We start from the raw sequence: 20579 nt of genomic DNA, 5'->3' as shown, positions 1-20579 counted from the left end.
TGGAGATCTGGGCTGAGTTTCATTCCTGCACCTGCTGGCCTGCTGCACACAGCAGCATCTCTCACCAGATGAGACCAGGGAGGCTGGCCCAGCTGGAGTACTGCTCTTTAAAAGATGAGGACAGTTCTTTTGAAGTGATGCTACCTTTTAGCCAATCTTACAAAGACCTGCTCTCCTCCCTCCCCCTGTCCTTCCTGCTCCCCCCCCTTTCTCTCCATTATTCTCTTTGTTTACTTCCCAATTCTCTCTCCTTTATTATATGCTAATATACACTTCCAATATTTTCTTTTTCTCTCTCTCACACTGTTTCCCTCCTTCCCCTTCCCTCCTTCCCCTTCTCTTTCTCTCCATCCCCTTCACTGCTTCCCCAGAGCAGCAAACTCAAACAAACCTGGCATGAAAGCCTTCGACCTGGGGCCTGATGTTACCTGCCAACCCCTCCAGAAGAGAGAAGACACCTCTCCCATTCAAAGGCTTGGCACACAGGCTGGTTCTTCATCCACAGCCCTGAAATATTTAGGCTCATTATCTGGATCATGCTGAGAGAGGGGAGAGGTGTTGGGCCTGGTGTAATTGTTTAGCATGGAGCCATGCCCTGCAGCCCAAACACAACAGCAGCACCTGGCCGAGCCATGGCAGTTCTGTCTGGCTCCTGGCAGGCTGGGCTGTACCTCCCTGGGGGGGCTGTACCTCCCTGGGGGGGCTGTACCTCCCTGGGGGGGGGGGCTGTACCTCCCTGGGGGGGCTGTACCTCCCTGGGGGGGGGGCTGCACCTCCCTGGGGGGGCTGTACCTCCCTGGGGGGGCTGTACCTCCCTGGGGGGGCTGTACCTCCCTGGGGGGGCTGTACCTCCCTGGGGGGTCTGTACCTCCCTGGGGGGGGGGGCTGTACCTCCCTGGGGGGGCTGTACCTCCCTGGGGGGGCTGTACCTCCCTGGGGGGGCTGTACCTCCCGGGGGGGGGGGCTGTACCTCCCTGGGGGGGCTGTACCTCCCTGGGGGGGCTGTACCTCCCTGGGGGGGGGGCTGCACCTCCCTGGGGGGGGGGCTGTACCTCCCTGGGGGGGCTGTACCTCCCTGGGGGGGCTGTACCTCCCTGGGGGGGCTGCACCTCCCTGGGGGGGCTGCACCTCCCTGGGGGGGCTGTACCTCCCTGGGGGGGCTGTACCTCCCTGGGGGGGCTGTACCTCCCTGGGGGGGCTGTACCTCCCTGGGGGGGGGGCTGCACCTCCCTGGGGGGGGGCTGTACCTCCCTGGGGGGGCTGTACCTCCCTGGGGGGGCTGTACCTCCCTGGGGGGGCTGTACCTCCCTGGGGGGGGGGCTGCACCTCCCTGGGGGGGGGCTGTACCTCCCTGGGGGGGCTGTACCTCCCTGGGGGGGGGGCTGTACCTCCCTGGGGGGTCTGTACCTCCCTGGGGGGGCTGTACCTCCCTGGGGGGGGGGCTGTACCTCCCTGGGGGGGCTGTACCTCCCTGGGGGGGCTGCACCTCCCTGGGGGGGCTGTACCTCCCTGGGGGGGCTGTACCTCCCTGGGGGGGCTGCACCTCCCTGGGGGGGCTGTACCTCCCTGGGGGGGCTGTACCTCCCTGGGGGGTCTGTACCTCCCTGGGGGGGCTGTACCTCCCTGGGGGGGCTGTACCTCCCTGGGGGGGCTGCACCTCCCTGGGGGGGGGGCTGCACCTCCCTGGGGGGTCTGTACCTCCCTGGGGGGGCTGCACCTCCCTGGGGGGGCTGTACCTCCCTGCTTACAGCCCAGAGCTGGCCGGACTAGCAGGGCCAGGCGGGTACTGGATCAGACACCGAGTGGCTCCGGGGAGTCAGAATCACTCACACCAGGGCAAGAAAAAAGAAAACTTATTATGAAATTCTGTTTTGAGGCCGATGCAATGTTAGCAGGTTGGACAAAACCTTCCCAGCCGATGAGGCTCAGGGTTGCTACGCTGGGCAGCTGGTGTCAGTTAGTGATAGTCCCCTAAACCCTTCACTGTTAAACTGGAAGTACATGATTTACAAGTCAATAAACAATGACTTTAATGACTATCGAATGAGCTTCAATGAAGGTTAAATCCCAAGAAAAACCTCTCTCTCCTTCCCTCTCGCTCTCCTTCCCTCTCGCTCTCCTTCCCTCTCGCTCTCCTTCCCTCTCGCTCTCCTTCCCTCTCGCTCTCCTTCCCTCTCGCTCTCCTTCCCTCTCGCTCTCCTTCCCTCTCGCTCTCCTTCACCCTCGCTCTCCTTCCCTCTCGCTCTCCTTCACCCTCGCTCTCCTTCACCCTCTCTCTCTCTCCTTCCCTCTCTCTCCCCCTTTCCCTCTCTCCCCCTTCCCCATCTCTCCCCTTCCCTCTCTCTCCCCTTTGCCCTCTCTCCCCCCCTTTCCCTCTCTCTCCTTTTCCCTCTCTCTCTCTGGTATATGTGCTGCCACATCCCAATCTACCAGCTCCACCCACCACCCTGACAGCTCCACCCAGACAGCTCCACCCAGACAGCTCCACCCAGACAGCTCCACCCAGACAGCTCCACCCAGACAGCTCCACCCAGACAGCTCCACCCAGACAGCTCCACCCAGACAGCTCCACACACCACCCAGGCTTCCCTCTGGGCCTGACCATCCCCTGGCGGATAGTTACCCTGTCACTGAGAGTAACCCCTAAAGCTGGGGAACACAGCCACCAGGAGAGGAGGAGGAGAGGAATACAGTATGGGATAGTCAAGTTGCTGAGAAGGCTACTCTAAGATACTTTCATTCTCTTCCTCCATCTGATCAGACGGTCTGCTTCCTCCCTCTCCTCTTCACGCTCCTTCTTTCTCTCCCTCTCATCCATTAAATCAGGAAGCAGAGGTGGGCAGAGAGAGCCCTTCAGCCCCTCAGACACCCTGGTACCCACTCATACATCACCTGGGCCACAGCTGACACACACACACACATACTGAGTACAAACAGACAGCTTTATCTACAGGATAGCTTATGCCTTCTGGAAAACCCAATCACAGTTTTAACTATCTTGCTCTCTCAGTTCCACCCTCTCACCAGAGGTTAGGACATTCCAGGGAGAGAAAGCCCTTCATATATTTCATCCTCCTCCATGCTAACATAGGCCAGTGTCCTCCTATGGGGTACTCACCACTCCAATCCCCTCAAACGCAAAGATGGCTGTCCCAAAGAAGAAAGGAAACTTTCCCACAGGAGAGGTGAGGGGAATCTGCTGAACCATGTTGAAATCCTGAGAGCGCGAGAGAGCGAGAGAGAGCAAGCGAGAGCGAGAGAGAGCGAGAGAGAGCGAGAGGGGCAGAGAAAACAAACAGTGTGATTTGGAGACAGTCTGAAGAACATAGAAACACATTTTCCACTTCAAACCTCACACACACAGCTGCATAAACACCATCACAGAAACACACAGCTGCATAAACACCATCACAGAAACACACAGCTGCATAAACACCATCTCAGAAACACACAGCTACATAAACACCATCACAGAAACACACAGCTACAAACTTCCACAATTATCTCCTCTGTGAGACCTGCACTAAGAGCAAAGACGATCCCTCACCGAGATGCTAATCTATTGAGGACCGCCGCACGACAGGATCCATTAGCCTGCCTGCCAGTCTGCTCCACATAGTAATTGTACTCTTAAAGTGACCTTGGGAGCTATCCAGACGTACAGCCTATTAAAAGTTGGCCTTCCTCCTCATTGACGAAGAAAAGCACGCACACACACATGTGCACATGCACACACACTTGGTACAACACAGTACCACTTCTGGGTAAACTGCACCGTGAAAAGACCAATTTCCATGCTGGCTGGGTTTCCAAGACAACAACATGGTCAATCTTTGGGATAGGGTGTTAGTGTGCATCTGTATGCAGATCGAACACCAGGGGGCTCCACCACCTGTAGAATGGCTTCACCTGTCAGGAGTGTTGACGAGGACAGGTTACAGCTGTGTAAATGGCAAGGAGGTGGGTCAACAACCCACCACCCACCCTCCACCCTTCGGTGCCACTTAAATGCCTGAGCTTTCTGTTGAAATATTGGTCCTTTGGTGCTCTGAAACGGATGTAAGAAGCCATCACCGCACATGATCGCTAGTTAAAAAAAACAGAAAAATAAACCTGTATGATTTAAGTATCGGTTTAGGCATTGGAACCATTTTAAGCGATTTGGCACCGGTATCGTAAAACCCCAAACAATCCCCAACTTTAATATTTCCTCTTGCAACTTCTACACCAACATGTGCTTGAACCCTACTGTCTGGGAGAGAAACCCCTGGTTTCTACTGGTTGTTCAAAGTGTTATGGAGCCATCATTCGAGAAATGAAGTATGCAAAAATATGCAAGTGCAATTCAGTGTGCTGCCAGAATAGGTCTCTGATGCCCAGTAGAAGGGGAACCACTCACATTTACTGACACCCTCTGCCGACGGGGGCCCCAGAGGAACAATACCGCCCAGTCCTGGAGACGGTGCTCCTTACCGTCATGATGTTCTGGAAGATGATGACCACGCTGACCGCCATGCAGATGTTGGCCAGGAAGGAGAGCACGGCCATGTTCTTCAGGTTCTTCATGAACACCAGGAGGATGAGGAAGGGGAGGATGAAGAGCATGTAGAGCCGCAGGTCCAGGTCCCAAGCCACACCCGTTACCGTGGCAGCGGGAGGGCCCAACACTGGCATCGCCGTGGCGCTAGACGACACGTTGGCCAACGGCAGAAGGAAGTTGTCCTCCTGGCTGAAATTTCCACGGTTGCCCTCCACCACCTACACACACACACACACACACACACGCACGCGAGCACCCATGATTAATGGTCCTCTCTTAATGAAGACTCCTTCTGCCCTTCACCCATCAACCTTCAAGAAAGGCAGCTTCCAGCATGCAGATGGATAGCCTCAGTCACTCGCTAGACATGCTGTTAACCCCTAACTAGAGAGGATGTGTGGAGGAGGAGGGGTAGGGAGGGGCTGGTGGAGGAGAGGGGGAGATGTGGTTCCTGTGCGTGCTAACGATGGGGACGGGGCTGAGATGAGCAGTGTGGTCTGAAGACAGGAGCCCTGACAGAGAGGAGCAGTGTGGTCTGAAGACAGGAGCCCTGACAGAGAGGAGCAGTGTGGTCTGAAGACAGGAGCCCTGACAGAGAGGAGCAGTGTGGTCTGAAGACAGGAGCCCTGACAGAGAGGAGCAGTGTGGTCTGAAGACAGGAGCCCTGACAGAGAGGGGCAGGAGGAACAGAGAGGAAAGGAGGGAGAATGAGGCCTTGCATGTCGAACCACCAAAATACCAATGGTTTCAACTGCCCCACCAGGCAAAGGCTAACTCTAAAGAACTAGGTACGGTTAATTCTGAATCCTTTACCTTCAGCCTGTTTAATGCACAGACATTTCCTTCTCAGTCCACAACACTAAGATGTGTATGCTGTAATGCTGCTCTGAATATGCATATTTGCTGTTAATCGCAGGACTGAGCTGATCCAGGATCTGCAGGCAGCCACAGAGGGCGAGAGAGAGAGAGGGCGAGAGAGAGAGAGACTGGGAGCTTATCATTAACACACAGCTGGAAGTGTATTTGCCTCTTGCTTGTCGATAAGTCTGCAGTTTCCCATCAGAGGGAAATATTACTACTCTTCCAAGAGAAATTCATGATCAGGAACATTTTGTGGCTCCAATGAATATTCAACACCTCGTCAAGGAGGGAGGGACTGGATAACTTATAGTCTGAACATGGAGGGGGGGGGGGGGGGGGGGGGGGGAGTGGGAGGGAGGAGATGGGAGGAGATGGAGGGAGGAGGTGGAGGAGGGAGGAGGTGGAGGGAGGAGATGGGAGGAGGTGGAGGGAGGAGGTGGAGGGAGGAGGTGGAGGGAGGAGGAGAAAGCAGGGGGTCTCAAAACAATCATCTCTCCATGATCCACAGCTCATGTATGGCCTCCCATAGCTACACTTCACAGCTCTGGGTAAAAGGATGGGGGAGATCTAACAAGCACCACATTACTGTTGGCAATTATGAGAATATGGTGGTCCTTTCAGTGGGAGCTACAGCGCCCCAGCAGGCAGCAGGACTGTCCTGATAGCAGCTTCTGTGCTTCAGTCTCCATCACAGGAACACCAGAATGCTGAGCTCCAAGCACACACACGGCTAACAGCAGTAAGAATTGCATGAAAAGGTCAATATTGAATAAGAGAGATGGGATGATGAAGTGTGTGCATGAATACTAATATACATTTATGAGCAACAAAATGGCTTAGTACTGACAAGGACTGCACTCATTAACACCTTGGAATGGATATTAACCGCTACGCAACCAAACATGGAGATCATTAAAGCAAACTGTATGGGATTCCCCCTGTTGACTGGGTCTAATCCTGATGAATAACAAAGACAAGCAGCATCTTATTGGCTTGTTTGTATTCCAGAAGCTCTGGTGGTTTGTCCCGTCCAATCCCGTTTGTTTATTTCTCAGATAAGAAGCTTTACTCAGCTTTGGTGCAAATAAACTAATTTGGTAAACACTGGACGGGTTTTAACAATTAGTAAATAAAGTACTTTCAGTAACAATGGCTTATACATTTAGTCATTTAGCAGACGCTCTTATCCAGAGCAACTTACAGTAAGTACAGGGACATTCCCCTGAGGCAAGTAGGGTGAAGTGCCTTGCCCAAGGACACAACGTCAGTTGGCATGACCGGGAATCGAACTGGCAACCTTCGGATTACTAGTCCGACTCCCTCACCGCTCAGCCACCTGACTCCTTATGTCAATGCTGAATGCAGGTAGAGGGGTACAGGTAGAGTGTCTGAGCATTCCACCCAGCTGCTAGTCCAAGCACTTGTCCTCTCAAAGTTGGACTACTGCAACTCGCTGCTCGCCGGTCTCCCAGCATGCGCAACCCGCCCTCTCCAGAGGATTCAGAACGCAGCGGCCCGTCTGGTCTTCACTCTACCCAGACGCTCCCATGTTACCCCGCTCCTCATCTCCCTCCACTGGCTTCCCATCACGGCCCGTATCAGATTCACGACTCTGGTACTGACCTTCCGAGCGGTGAACGGAACTGCACCCGACTACATCAAGTCTCTCCTCCAGCCTTACACCCCCCCCCGCCACCTACGGTCCTCTTCTGACAACCATCTGGTGGTCCCACCGCTCAAGAGCGCCCGGTCCCAACACAAGCTCTTCTCCTGTCTGGCCCCCCAATGGTGGAATCAACTCCCCAACTCCATCAGGGACACTGACTGTCTCCCCACCTTCAAGAAAAGGCTCAAGACACACTTGTTCCGGGAGTATAACGGCACTTAGGAATGCTTGGCTGGACCGGATGTTAGTTTCCTCGAGGATCACAATGACTCTTATTGAGAGACTTGCTCTTGTTGGTTAGTTGTAAATTGTACTCGCTGTGAAATATTTTTACTGTTTATTGTTTTTGTACAGGTACACTCTTGCACTTTTTGAGTTTCATGTTGTTTAATTGTAACTTGTTTAACTGCATGCTCTTTTGGTTCTTCCCTTTGGCACTTATTTGGTTTTTCACAATGTATGCTTCATGTTTTGGTTGCTCGCAATGTTGGGGCTATCTCGTTGTTATGATCAGTGACCTATGCACTTTTGTAAAGTTCTCTTGTGGAAGTCTAACGTGAGTTTAAGGGTTACAGTTAGAAAAGTATTTCTCCTTCCAAAGTTCTAGCAATTAAATCTGGTTGTGTTGGTTCTGTTGGAACTTGAATCAGTGCATATAGTCGTTATCTCTGTGCATGTTATCTATGGTACAAGATGATAAGGAGGAGTTCCCTGTCTGATCACAGATACGGATCACAAGTTGTGAGGGAGAAGCCATGGCAGTGAGAGAACAAGCTCATCTTGTAGGAAGCCAGGAAGAAACTGCACTAGTGCCCCCTGTGGACAGCTACGCATCACTGCACCCCAGAGCTTCCAACAGCATAACGCTGGTGAAGGGTATTCTGGAAGTGTATGGGTCATCATTTTTGCAAAGTAGAAATCTGCTTGTTTCTGATTAGCATTACACCAGGATGACCTCACTGGGATTGGTTGGACCATCAGTAACACACATTCATGATTTATGGTTCAGACAACAGGCGTGTAAGTATGACAGACATGTAGTATGACAGACATGTAGTATGACAGGCATGTAGTATCACAGGCATGTAGTATCACAGGCATGTAGTTAAACACAACCCACCTGCTTTATGTTCTCAGCCAGGAACACGAAGTATGCACTACAGAAGCCCAGCTGGGTCAGCACCAGGAAGAAGTTCACTACATGCCTGAGATGGATGCACACACACACACACACACACACATACATATATACCGTATTTTTCAGAAAATAAGCTGCATTTTCTATAAACCGCACCCCACCAGAATGGGAGCTTAGTGTTTGTAAATATGAGTATAAACCACACTGGAATATATACCGCACTTGATACGGGAACAATGATACCAAGCAATGCACGAGTATAGGCGATCTTACAGCATGCCGTTGTTCAACACACTTCGAAAACGAAAGTGCGTAATGTATGTTTTCTATTGCCCGGGAATTAACTAGTCTAATATTTAACTTCAGACGCGTGAGTTCAAAATACTTCCGATGGTCCCCAAAGCGCAAGTTATTTTTCCAAAACGGTAGCTAGCTAGCTTTAGTTAGCTTCCGGGCTAAGTTAGCTAGCATAATACTCGTAGCAATGCTACTACTATCATGCTAGTGTTACTTGTTAGCTTTGTCATTCGTACATTTTGAATCCCGTTTTGTTATAAAAATGTTCTATAAGCCGCTTCGAAATATAAGCCTCACCACCACAAGAAAAATTTTAAATCGGGGTATAAACCGCAGCTTTATTTCCAAAAAATACGGTACACACAAACAAACATATATACAAGCACACACTGTTAGGTTGTGTTACTAGAAAGAGAATGTTCCTTTTTATCATACTCTCCTCACTTTAACTGGATACAACTGGCATTGTGGTTAGTGAAAATAAAGATCAAATTGCAAATAGTGCATAATGACATTCCTCTATCTATGAGGAAGAGAATGGCCTGCCTCTAGCTGTTAAATGATTGTTCCTTTGAGTTTATGATCTGGATTGTTGTAACACTAATAAATGTGAAGAGCTGTGTGTATATCAGCACCAACCGCCAGAGCCTCGTAGGCCACTGCCCTAACCCCAGAGCCTCGTAGGCCACTGCCCTAACCCCAGAGCCTCGTAGGCCACTGCCCTAACCCCAGAGCCTCGTAGGCCACTGCCCTAACCCCAGAGCCTCGTAGGCCACTGCCCTAACCCCAGAGCCTCGTAGGCCACTGCCCTAACCCCAGAGCCTCGTAGGCCACTGCCCTAACCCCAGAGCCTCGTAGGCCACTGCCCTAACCCCAGAGCCTCGTAGGCCACTGCCCTAACCCCAGAGCCTCGTAGGCCACTGCCCTAACCCCAGAGCCTCGTAGGCCACTGCCCTAACCCCAGAGCCTCGTAGGCCACTGCCCTAACCCCAGAGCCTCGTAGGCCACTGCCCTAACCCCAGAGCCTCGTAGGCCACTGCCCTAACCCTGTGCTAATCAGCAGTGTGGATGCTTGGTTCCAGACATGGACCAGCGGGACATAAGAGTCGTACCTGCCAATGTTGGCCGTCTTCCTGAAGCACTGGTAGGAGCTGTGCTCCATGGCAAAGGCCACAGTGTCACTGTAACTCATGGAAGGCCTCTTCAACCTGGGGGAGGGGGAGAGAGAGAGAGAGTCATGTACAGCTGACAGGGTTCTAACCCTAACCTCCAGGTTCCCTAGGTGTTGCTGAGAGGTAAGAGAAAGGAAGAAGAGAGGAGGGGAGGTGATAGATAGAAGAAGAGGGAGGGGAGGTGATAGATAGAAGAGAAGAGGGGAGGTGATAGATAGAAGAAGAGAAGAGGGGAGGTGATAGATAGAAGAAGAGAGGAGGGGAGGTGATGATGGAAGAAGAGAGGAGGGGAGGTGATAGATAGAAGAAGAGAGGAGGGGAGGTGATGATGGAAGAAGAGAGGAGGGGAGGTGATAGATAGAAGAAGAGAGGAGGGGAGGTGATAGATGGAAGAAGAGAGGAGGGGAGGTGATAGATAGAAGGGGTGGAGGAGGTATAGATGGAGAAAGGGATGGAGCGGAGGAGGAGTGGGGCAGATGGAAGGAGGAGAGAAAGAGGGCTGAGATTGAGACTGCTGTCTGAAAGAGAGTACATTGTGTCCTGGTTAGGATTGGGGGCGATTATATTACAGGCATTCATTTTCCTTTCCTCTCTCGCTTCGCTAGTCTGTGACGTTCTATTGAAATGATAACAGTGATTAATACCGCACAGCTGTCATTGGGCGACCCAGTTTTTGGCTCAACCGCATCCCAGAATCACAAACACCAGAGAAGATGGGTAGGAGGATGGAACGGGAAAACAAAGAAAGAAATATAAACAGAGCAACACTGAGAATGACGCAGCGCTACACTCGCTGTGCTAATCAGCAGTGTGGATGCTGGGCGCTACACTCGCTGTGCTAATCAGCAGTGTGGATGCTGGGCGCTACACTCGCTGTGCTAATCAGCAGTGTGGATGCTGGGCGCTACACTCGCTGTGCTAATCAGCAGTGTGGATGCTGGGCGCTACACTCGCTGTGCTAATCAGCAATGTGGATGCTGGGCGCTACACTCGCTGTGCTAATCAGCAGTGTGGATGCTGGGCGCTACACTCGCTGTGCTAATCAGCAGTGTGGATGCTGGGCGCTACACTCGCTGTGCTAATCAGCAGTGTGGATGCTTGGTTCCAGACATGGACAGAAGTAGAAAAACATGCAAGCAATGAAATATTCATCTGTGGAGTCAGGTGGCTGAGCGGTTAGGGAATCGGGCTAGTAATCTGAAGGTTGCCAGTTCGATTCCCGGCCGTGCGAAATGACGTTGTGTCCTTGGGCAAGGCACTTAACCCTACCTGCGTCGGGGAATGTCCCTGTACTTACTGTAAGTCGCTCTGGATAAGAGCGTCTGCTAAATGACTAAATGTAAAATTTCTGTGTGATAACATATCAAGAAGGGTTGAAAAACACAAAGGCATTAAGAGATTCTATTGCTTGGCTTTCCCTCCCCTCCCCCTCCCCCTCCCCCTCCCCCTCCCCCTCCCCCTCCCCCTCCCCCTCCCCTCCCCAACCCTTCATTGGAATGTACTCAGACTGTGTGACCTGTGCATACATTTAGTACTGTTTGATGTGTGTGTGTGTTTCAGGAGAGGGGCCAGTGTCAGATGATTGTGGAGCGCTTGGCAGCTGAGTAATGGAGATCTCAGCCGTGACCTCACGCTCCTTTACCAAGGCAGAAAGCACTTAACAGCTTTCAACGTCTCACGTCAACGAAATCCATCATTACATTCTCTAAAGGAAATTACTACACATTATCCAGTGAATTACCACGCTGTGCTCACACTTAGAGTGACACAGTGGCAGAAGAGGAGAGCGGGGGAGAGGGAGAGAAAGAGGGAGAGGTGAGGAGTACGGGTAAAGAGACAGAAAGACAGACAGATGGAAAGAGAGATGGTCTGAGTTTGGGTCTATAGAGCAGTTGAACTGACTAATTGAGAGAAAAAGAGGATGGGAGCAGGTCTGGCTCTTGATGATGGGTTTGCAACGCAGACAAGTGTTTGTCTTTGAGTGTGTGCCCCCTAGCGGGGATCTTAAGTCCTGCAGGCTGCATCCATTGGGTTTAACAAGAAAAGAAGCTGTTTGACTGGCTGTCTGTCTATCTGACTGTCTTGGCTGATATGCATGATGTAGTAACAATTAAGTAAATCCTTTACCTCTCACACAGATGGTGACTGCAGTGGACCAGGATGTGCATACAGTGAACGCAGACCACACCCATCAACAGAAGGCAAATGGGCCCCACCTGTAAAGCACATAGAACAGAGGCCTGTTCCATAAAGCGAGTTTACCGAATAAGCCAGGCTTATGTCAGTTAGTCAGACTCATTTCTAGTTCATTCGGTTCCATAAAGCTAGCTCAACGTAGTTCGAACTCGGTTACTATGGTAACTTATGCTTCGAAACTAGCCTGGTCCGAGGCGTGTTGTTGCTTAACCACACGTTCCTGTAACACTGACCCAACGGGAACTATGATTTAGGACATTCTCATTTTCTCATTCTCCCTCAGTTCAATATGTAGGCTACATTTATAGAAAATCAACTTAAATACATAGGCTACAACATTTAGCCTTATGCATTAAACAATGATGAACAATGATTTCAGAATGATACAAACCTACATAGCCTACGTTAAACGTATGGCTATATGGTAGTTTGGGATTTCAAATGTTCAGGCATATAGGCCTATATCAATCTAAATTACATTATTGTTAACAGTGGCCTACAATTGCAAAACGAACCTAAAGCCATACATCTATCCTTAATTTTCCCGACACAAAAACCATGTTAAAAAGTTAGGCTACTGGATAATGTATTGATTAATAGTAGGCTATTTATAAAACAATGTCAAAAAAAGTCAATTTAATGTGTTTAAAGGGTGATCTGTTTTTTTATCAACGAAGCAAAGGTCTAAAAATGTCCTCGACCTACGTAGCCTATCGTTCACGTCAATCATGGCATGTCGTTTCATTCTGATGAAGCGGTGGATGAGGGAGCTGTCATAGTAGGCTACAAGGCTTAAAGGGAACGTTCTTTCTGGAAGAAGTCACGTGGCCGTGTGCATTGCTTTTGCCGTGGTGGATTGTATGATCCATGTTTTACCTCTCGGGCTGCTTAAGAATAGGGTGCACGTGCAATTAGCTTGACTACTTAAATTTGACTTGAATTAAAAATTGGCCTTTATGGAACCTCTTTAGCCCCGCTTGATTTGTTAAGCTAATTCAAGTCAGGTTTGGGATTTTAAGTCCAGCTTTTTTGAGCGGCCTTTATGAAACAGGTCCACACACACATTGGCAAACAAACACCAGATTATGGCCAATAAACCTGATTCTGAATAGTCATTCTGAGTCAAACGCATCAAAACCCAGGCTAACCCATGTCCAGGCTAACCCAAACACAGGCTAACCCAGGCTAACCCTAACCCAGGCAAATTTACTCATCTAATGCCTAACCCTCCAATCACATGGCCAATTAGACTGTAACCTGCCTTTTGTACATGTTAGCTGTACCCACACACACCATCTCAAATGTATAAAAAATCATGCATTTACTAGCCATGCTACTCCGAGAACTTTATACTCACAAAGTAAGCCTGTTAGCCACGTTAGCAGTACATGCAACACACAGTGAGCATATTAGCCAGGTTAGCAGTACATGCTACACACAGTCATCCTGATAGCCACATTAGCTATACATGCTACACACAGTGAGCCTGATAGCCACGTTAGCTATACATGCTACACACAGTCAGCCTGATATCCACGTTAGCAGTACATGCTACACACAGTGAGCCTGATAGCCACGTTAGCAGTACATGCTACACACAGTGAGCCTGATAGCCACGTTAGCGATACATGCTACTCACAATGATGCCTGCATTGCGCACAGCCAGAGGAAGGCCCAGCAGACCAGTCCCAATGTTGCCCTTCAGAAGGTGGATGAGCGCTTGGCTGAACCTGCAACATCACACACAACACTATACTCATGTAGTTACTACAGGTTACAATGTTACTGGAGGTCTTGTATGGGTGGAGAGGTGGAGGTCTTGTATGGGTGGAGGGGTGGGTGGAGGTTTTGAGTGGGAGGAGGGGTAAGTGGAGGTGGGTGGAGGACTTGTGTGGGTGGAGGTCTTACGTGATGCCCTCCTCGCTGCCCGGTTCGTACTGTCGGAGAGACAGCAGCTCTGGGTCCTGGTCCTCATCCGTGTTCTCATCCGCACCCTCGCCCGGAGCCTCAATCAGAGGGGTCATCACCTCCATATCTGGGGGAGCCAGGAAAGGGTTACAGGACTGTTCTAGAACATACAGGATGGTTTTTAGAGAACATACAGGCCTGTTCTAGAACATTCAGCACTGTTCTAGAACAAAACACTAGACAAGCGCGTACAGAGAGCTGTCGTTCTGGACATTTAACCTTTTTTGGATTCGATATACTTATGTGACTTGAGGGAACCATATCATGGTTTAACCTGGTTGTGAAGTTTGATTCAGCAAATGCAATCTTTTTGTTTCTTTCTAGACCCAATCAGGACAAATGCTAACTTAGAATGAGGCGACAACTTATTTTTGATATGCATACGGTACCATGCTTTCCCTAGTATCATAATGTCCATATTGGAAAGTCAGATGAATCCTGTTTTCATTACTGATGCATTCCTGTCTTGACAGAGAATGCAGGGTGCAGAAATACGTCAGGAAGTTACGGTCTTTATCATACGTGTAATTACGCTACTTCAGTAACATTCAATACGATTTTAAACATAGTTGTAATGTAGCTACCTAGCTGTTGCGACGTTCCCATCTTCCACCGGGCATCTGTGCAGCTGCCGCCGGACAGGCCTGCGTGTTTAGCCCCGGGAGAGGCGCGAGACAGTCCGCAGACGGCCTTCTGACACGAGTAGGAAAGATAGATTAAATATCGTCTGATTGGATCATCTCAGGGCCATCAAGTCATTATGGCATCTAAAAAAACATGACAATAACACTGTTGAAGGAGAAATATTTAGACATGTTGGCTACAAATGAACATACTTGACAAGAGTTAATCAGTGCAGAAAGATAAATATGCTAATGTAGTTCAATGCTACAGACATGATAAACATTGAAGCCTAGGGTTAAGTTCTAGGTTTGTATATGACACTACCTGCAGTGTCATTGAATTAGCTCTACGAACGGTGGAAGTAGCAGCCGGGTGGTGATGTGTTTGGGGAAAGGATCCTACCTAACGGCTTTCACTGTCAAGATTCAGCTGTTTGTTTTGATCACAAGCTCTATAAAAGCTCCGTTGGTCCAGTGCAAGCGCGCACTTCAGACGTTATGTAAGGTTCCTGAAGTGCCTATTGACACATCCATTGATCTTGTAAATTCACAGTAGTCCTCATAGTTAAAATTGAACTTCCAGGTTAAAATGATCCGGATTAGGAAGCGTTGGATACCATCTAACCGGGGCCGACGAAAATCATGGAAAACGTCACACATCAGCCGGGGAGCTCTTAAAGGCGAAGTACCCAAATAGTTGCCATTCCGTTTGACGCTGTGAAGAATATATTTTCACGTGTCGTCCACAATTAGAATGTGGTCGCCAAATCTCAACGATCACATTTCTGACTATGACAACGCACACAACAGCAGCACACGGAAATCAATCAACTCGAAAAGAACTGGTGCTCACACACATGATGAGTTTCTGGAACAGCTTCAGTCTCAATTCATTTTAAAAGCTCTTGCACACCTATGTGCCCTTGAAGGAAGTAATTCAGTAGACAAATGACTGAGCAGAACGTTGATACCGCTCAGTGTTGCCAGGTCCGCGGTTTTCCCGCGGAATTGGGATACTTTTGAAGTGTTGCCGCGGGTTGAATTTTTTGTCCGCTGGTTAGGGTAGACATTGCATGCAAATTACATGAATATCTTGAAATTAAAATCCATATTTTAAATGAAATAATTTCTTTATACCCAAATCCTACCAAACTGACTCCCGATCAGCACGTACACACATGGACATGTGCACTGTGCGTGTGCACACGTGCCTAATGCTCTCAGTCTCCTGAGAAAACCTCTTGAAAACTGTTTTTAATGCTGGCATACTAAACATTTGGTGTTACTTTGTAGATATTACAATACATTTGGCAATGATAGCAATGCTGTTGGACTATAAAAGCAGTGTATATGGTTTGGCAGGGGCATATTTTGAATTCTGATATTGGGCTGGTTTTTGGGCTGGTTTTATTGGCCATTGGGCTGGTTTTGTCACACAGACCTGGCAACCCTGCCGCTCAGCCTGGTGATTTAGTGTCTGGGTGAAAGATAGCATTTACGTCTTACTGCTAAACCCAGCAGTCACACAGAAGCAAGGCCGTAGCCATGGAGTCAACACTGGGGGGAAGAATTACATTTTTTATGATAATTTCGGACAGCGTGTGCGTGGTTGCCTGTCGTACCGTAGCACATTTATATTTTTATATCAATGTATTGGGGGGGGGGGGGGGGGGGGGATCAGGGATGGATTAACCAACGGGCCTACCAGGCCCGGGCCCAGGGGCCCATGAGCTCAGGGGGCCCCTAACCCAGAGCCTCTGCGTGACGTCGCTGTTATTAACTTGATATGTATTGTATTGATATGATATGACACGATGCGCCATAGCCGGTATATGCTAGGCTTAAGTCATTCAATTCTTTAAAAGGGCCCCAAAAGTCCTACTGATTAAACAAAAAAATAGCCTAAACATTCACTTTGAAGATGTCACAAGAAAGAAACCATCATCAGAATCAGAATCAGAATGGGATTTATTCGCCATGAAAGTTTGCACAGACAAGGAATTTGCTTTGGCAGGAAGGTGCATACAATAAACATATACCTAAAATTTAAATATGTGGACTATCTATACTAAGGGTACATAAACTAGCAGTACTAAGTGGGATTAGAATATAATTAAATATACATTAAAATAAAATATAAGTTGCCGTAAATTACAATATAAAAAATACAAAAATACAAATATTACAAAAAATACAAATGTACAAGATACCATTATTGTAATGCAGTGCAAAAAGCAGTTTGTTTTAAGCAACAAGTCATTAGAATCAGTGTGGTCCCTAGGCCTTGTTGAAGAGGCCAACAGCGGAAGGGAAGAAACTGTTTTTGTGGCGTGAGGTATTGGTCCTAATGGACCGCAGCCTTCTGCCGGAGGGGAGTGACTGAAACAGGGAGTGTCCAGGGTGGGAGGAGTCGGCCACAATCTTCCTCGCTCGCCTCAGGGTCCTCGAGGTGTGCAGGTCCTCGAGGGTAGGCAGATTGCAGCCAATCACCTTCTCAGCAGTGCGGATTATACGCTGCAGTCTGCTCTTGTCCTTGGCAGTGGCAGCAGCGTACCAGACGGTGATGGAGGAGGTGAGGATGGACTCAATGATGGCTGAGTAGAAGTGCACCATCATTGTCTTTGGCAGGTTGAGGTTGAGGCCCTGAGGTGATCCGGTGCTGATGGACCGGGAGTCAGAGACTTGTGTTCCCAGCTTAACGCACTGCTTCCTGTCAGACAGGAAGTCTGTGATCCACCTGCAGGTGGAATCAGGCACGTTCAGCTGGGAGAGCTTGTCCTGAAGCAGGGCGGGGATGATGGTATTGAAGGCAGAGCTGAAGTCCACATACAGGATCCTGGCATAGGATGCTGGGGAGTCCAGGTGCTGTAGGGTGAAGTGGAGGGCCATGTTAACTGCATCGTCCACAGACCTGTTGGCTCTGTAGGCAAACTGCAGGGGGTCCAGTAGAGTGTCAGTGATGGATTTAAGGTGTGCCAGCACCAGGCGCTCAAAAGACTTCATTACCACAGAGGTCAGGGCGACGGGTCTGTAGTCATTATGTTCTGTTGGCCTTGGCTTTTTGGGCACAGGGATGATGGTGGAGGACTTGAGACAGGCTGGCACATGGCATGTCTCAAGGGAGGTGTTAAAGATGTAGGTAAACACCGGAGACAGCTGGTCAGCGCAGTGCTTGAGGGTGGCTGGAGAGACAGAGTCCGGCCCAGCTGCTTTGCGGGGATTCTGCCTCTTGAAAAGTCTGTTAACTTCACCCTCCTGAATGGAGAGAGTCGTCACTGTAGAGGGGGGGGGGGAGGTGGGAGGCCTCCTGGGTGGGAAGGGGTAGTTCAGGACTGTCCAATTGTCTTTCAAATCTGCAGTAGAACTCATTCAGGTCGTTGGCCAGGCGGGAGTCGTTAGTGGAGTGGGGGGCTCTGGGCTTGTAGTTGGTAATTTGCCTGAGCCCTCTCCAGACAGAAGCAGAGTCGTTTGCAGAGAATTGGTGTTTTAGTCTCTCTCCTTGAAACTGTCTTTGTCCCCACTCCTAAACGCGGTCTCTTTCTCTGACCTCAACCTTCTGAGTTTAGCTGTAAACCAGGGTTTGTCGTTGTTGTAGCTTACCCTGGTGCGTGTTGGTATACAGCAGTCCTCACAGAAGCTGAGTGAGGCCAGGCCCCCACCCCTCACCCCCCTACTGTATAAGTCTATGAGTGAGGCGGGATTTGCTGTCCAACGTTACTTCCGTCCCCCTCCGCCTTGTTTTGGTTTAAAATTGTGACGTAGCTGAATAAGGCAAATTGTCATCACATACCAAACACCAAAAAAATCCAGCTGTCATTTCATGCGCTTGGTCATATGCATCCGCTTGCTATGCCTCCGAGTAGCAGTACGGGGAAGATTGGGAGGTAGCAACACTGACGAGCAGCGCGACTACACCGGTTACAGAAGCAGCAATGTCCGTTATTGACGTTCTCAAATGGAGTGTTTGACGCATTTTTAAACAGTCATTGTCACCTCAGCAATGGAAAACTAATGGTCAAATCTAAAATTCATATTTCATACTGTGGTTTACATTCATTCTACTCCTCATGTCTTTAAAATCTGGTGGCATTTGTGTCCTCACGATGCATTCATCACAGTTAACACAACTGGGTTGTAACTAGGGTTAGGGGAGTTTCTCAACTCTAAAGCTGGTCAAGAATCACTTACAGTCTACCATGGCTGAGAATAGATTGTCAAGTCTAGCTATAGCAACTGTATAGAGTCAGAACGTGCTGGATACGTTTGGGAGACAATTTGGTTACGAACATGGCAATCGGCGTATTGTTCTTTTTTAGCTCCATGACCGTCTGTTTAGAATTGAATATGTATACAATAATTGTTTGTCAAATTAAATAAAACTGAGTTGTTTTGCTGCTGAATATGTAAATATATGTAATATCTGACAGTGTTTTAAGTTGTATTTGAACATAAATTGTTGTGCTTTTGGGGGGTGGGAGATTGTTTTGATGTGTTTTATCAAATTAAAAAAGAAAAATATCTGTTTTGGCTTTTTGTAACAATAATTAGACTCTTGGCAAGACATATTGTCTGTTTTCATTAGCTGGATTTGTATAAATAAAGGGGACATAACCAGGTCTGGACTGGGACTGAAAAACGGCCCAGGACCGTGTATTATTATATATATATATTTTGTTGTTGTTGACATAACTGACAATGGAATGATATGCCACCCTTGAATTTCAACTTGTTTCTACAACAAAAATGTTGTAGAAACGCCACTGCTGAAGGGAAATCCTAAATGTGTAGTTAACTTATTTGAACTTGGGAAAAGTGCCTGTAGCATTTCCCTGAATTGTCTTTTTCGCTACTCTTTTAACTCGATCAAAAATAAACAACTGCTTTTCCTCCTATGCCTCTTCCCTTAAACTCTTGCATCCCTAGAGCCTGATTGAAAATAAATAGGACGCTTCAACACCGCAGCCAAGTTCAGCAGCGTTCACGGTGATATTTGTAATTCACTTCTGTGACGATAATGAAATGGTAGGACCCAGCCTTGCGGTTTTAATTAAAGACCATTTTCCTGTTAATTAAAAGGGAAATTCAATTTGCAGAGGTGTGTGACGCTGGGGTCTGATCGACAGGCCAGGAGTGCGGTGCCAGCAGGGGGAGAGCGCTGCTCACTTCCTTTCATGATCAAGTCTCATCTCTCTCCCCTCCCAGCCTTCCACAACCACCACTGTGAACATGTTTTTTCAGCTTTCAATCATAAAACAGCTTGATGGCCCAGTTCACCGAGAGGTGAGGCTGGTAATGGAGGCACGAGTTTGCAGGATGTTAACCACAGTATTTACTATTCATGTCATCGCCATGTTAGCGAGGAGCTGATAATTGTCTTTGGGCTAGTGGGGGGTCAGAGGGTTAGGGACAGGGATCGTGTCACATGTATGTCCTTGGCTCCTGCCACCTTTATAGAACCTACTGAAATGAACATGTGTTTGTGGACGAGTCCATCCTGACAACAGTGTCTGGACTCCGTGGGGGATTCTTCTTCGGGCGTTGGGCAGGCGCCCGTTGATCTATATAATTCCCTGTGGGGTTCAAGCTCCAAACACCATAGTACATTTATTATTCTGTAATAAACATCTTTCACTCATTCCAGGTCTCTCCTGATTGAAGTATCTCTTGTCAGTCCCGGCCTGTGTGTGTGTGAACATGAGTTTTCTCTTTCTTCCTCTAACCCAACTAAACTTTTTGCTGTCAGAAAGCCGAACCCTTTGATGACTGACTCATTTTAAACTACAGCCACACTGTCAATCTGCAAAGCCCCTGAACAAAGTCAATTACTCACATTTTATTGTTTGGGAAAAAACTGAATTATCTATTCCTTTTCTACTTCAAAGAAAATGAAACCTTTAGGGGAAGAGACTGAGTGTTTACCTTCAAATGTTTTGTAGACTAAAGGAAGCCAATCAGTATAAAGTCAATGTGAAAACATTTATTCAGGTAATAAATGATAGCAACATGATTGACACCTTTCCTGTGGTCTGTCAATTTGATAAGGTTTTGAAATGTCAACAAGGTTTTTAACAGCTGAACTTTTGCAGGGATTCCCACAGATGTGCATTTGAAAAGCGTA

The 20579-nt window shown here is 48.7% G+C and overlaps 1 protein-coding gene across 2 annotated transcripts in view; it reads right to left on the bottom strand.

Moving 5' to 3' along the window:
* Positions 1-15045, bottom strand: part of slc36a4 (solute carrier family 36 member 4) — a 59212-nt gene extending 44167 nt beyond the window's left edge. The window contains exons 1-9 of one of the 2 annotated variants that reach the window (XM_067246915.1): positions 14865-15045; positions 14423-14528; positions 13779-13905; positions 13510-13600; positions 11802-11890; positions 9615-9710; positions 8188-8272; positions 4474-4758; positions 3119-3217 (exon numbers count right to left, since the gene is read on the bottom strand). In XM_067246915.1, coding sequence (XP_067103016.1) covers positions 3119-3217; positions 4474-4758; positions 8188-8272; positions 9615-9710; positions 11802-11890; positions 13510-13600; positions 13779-13905; positions 14423-14444 — 894 coding nt within the window. In that variant the 5' untranslated portion in view covers positions 14445-14528; positions 14865-15045. Of the gene's footprint in view, positions 1-3118; positions 3218-4473; positions 4759-8187; positions 8273-9614; positions 9711-11801; positions 11891-13509; positions 13601-13778; positions 13906-14422; positions 14606-14864 lie in introns of both variants that reach the window. The other variant, XM_067246916.1, reaches the window with a different exon arrangement.
* Positions 15046-20579: the final 5534 nt, after the last annotated feature.

Source organism: Osmerus mordax, chromosome 11 (assembly GCF_038355195.1).
Source record: "Osmerus mordax isolate fOsmMor3 chromosome 11, fOsmMor3.pri, whole genome shotgun sequence".
In the NCBI taxonomy this organism is placed as follows: Eukaryota; Metazoa; Chordata; class Actinopteri; order Osmeriformes; family Osmeridae; genus Osmerus; species Osmerus mordax.
Note: the sequence above shows the minus strand (reverse complement) of the source record. Positions and strands in the feature narration are given on the sequence as shown.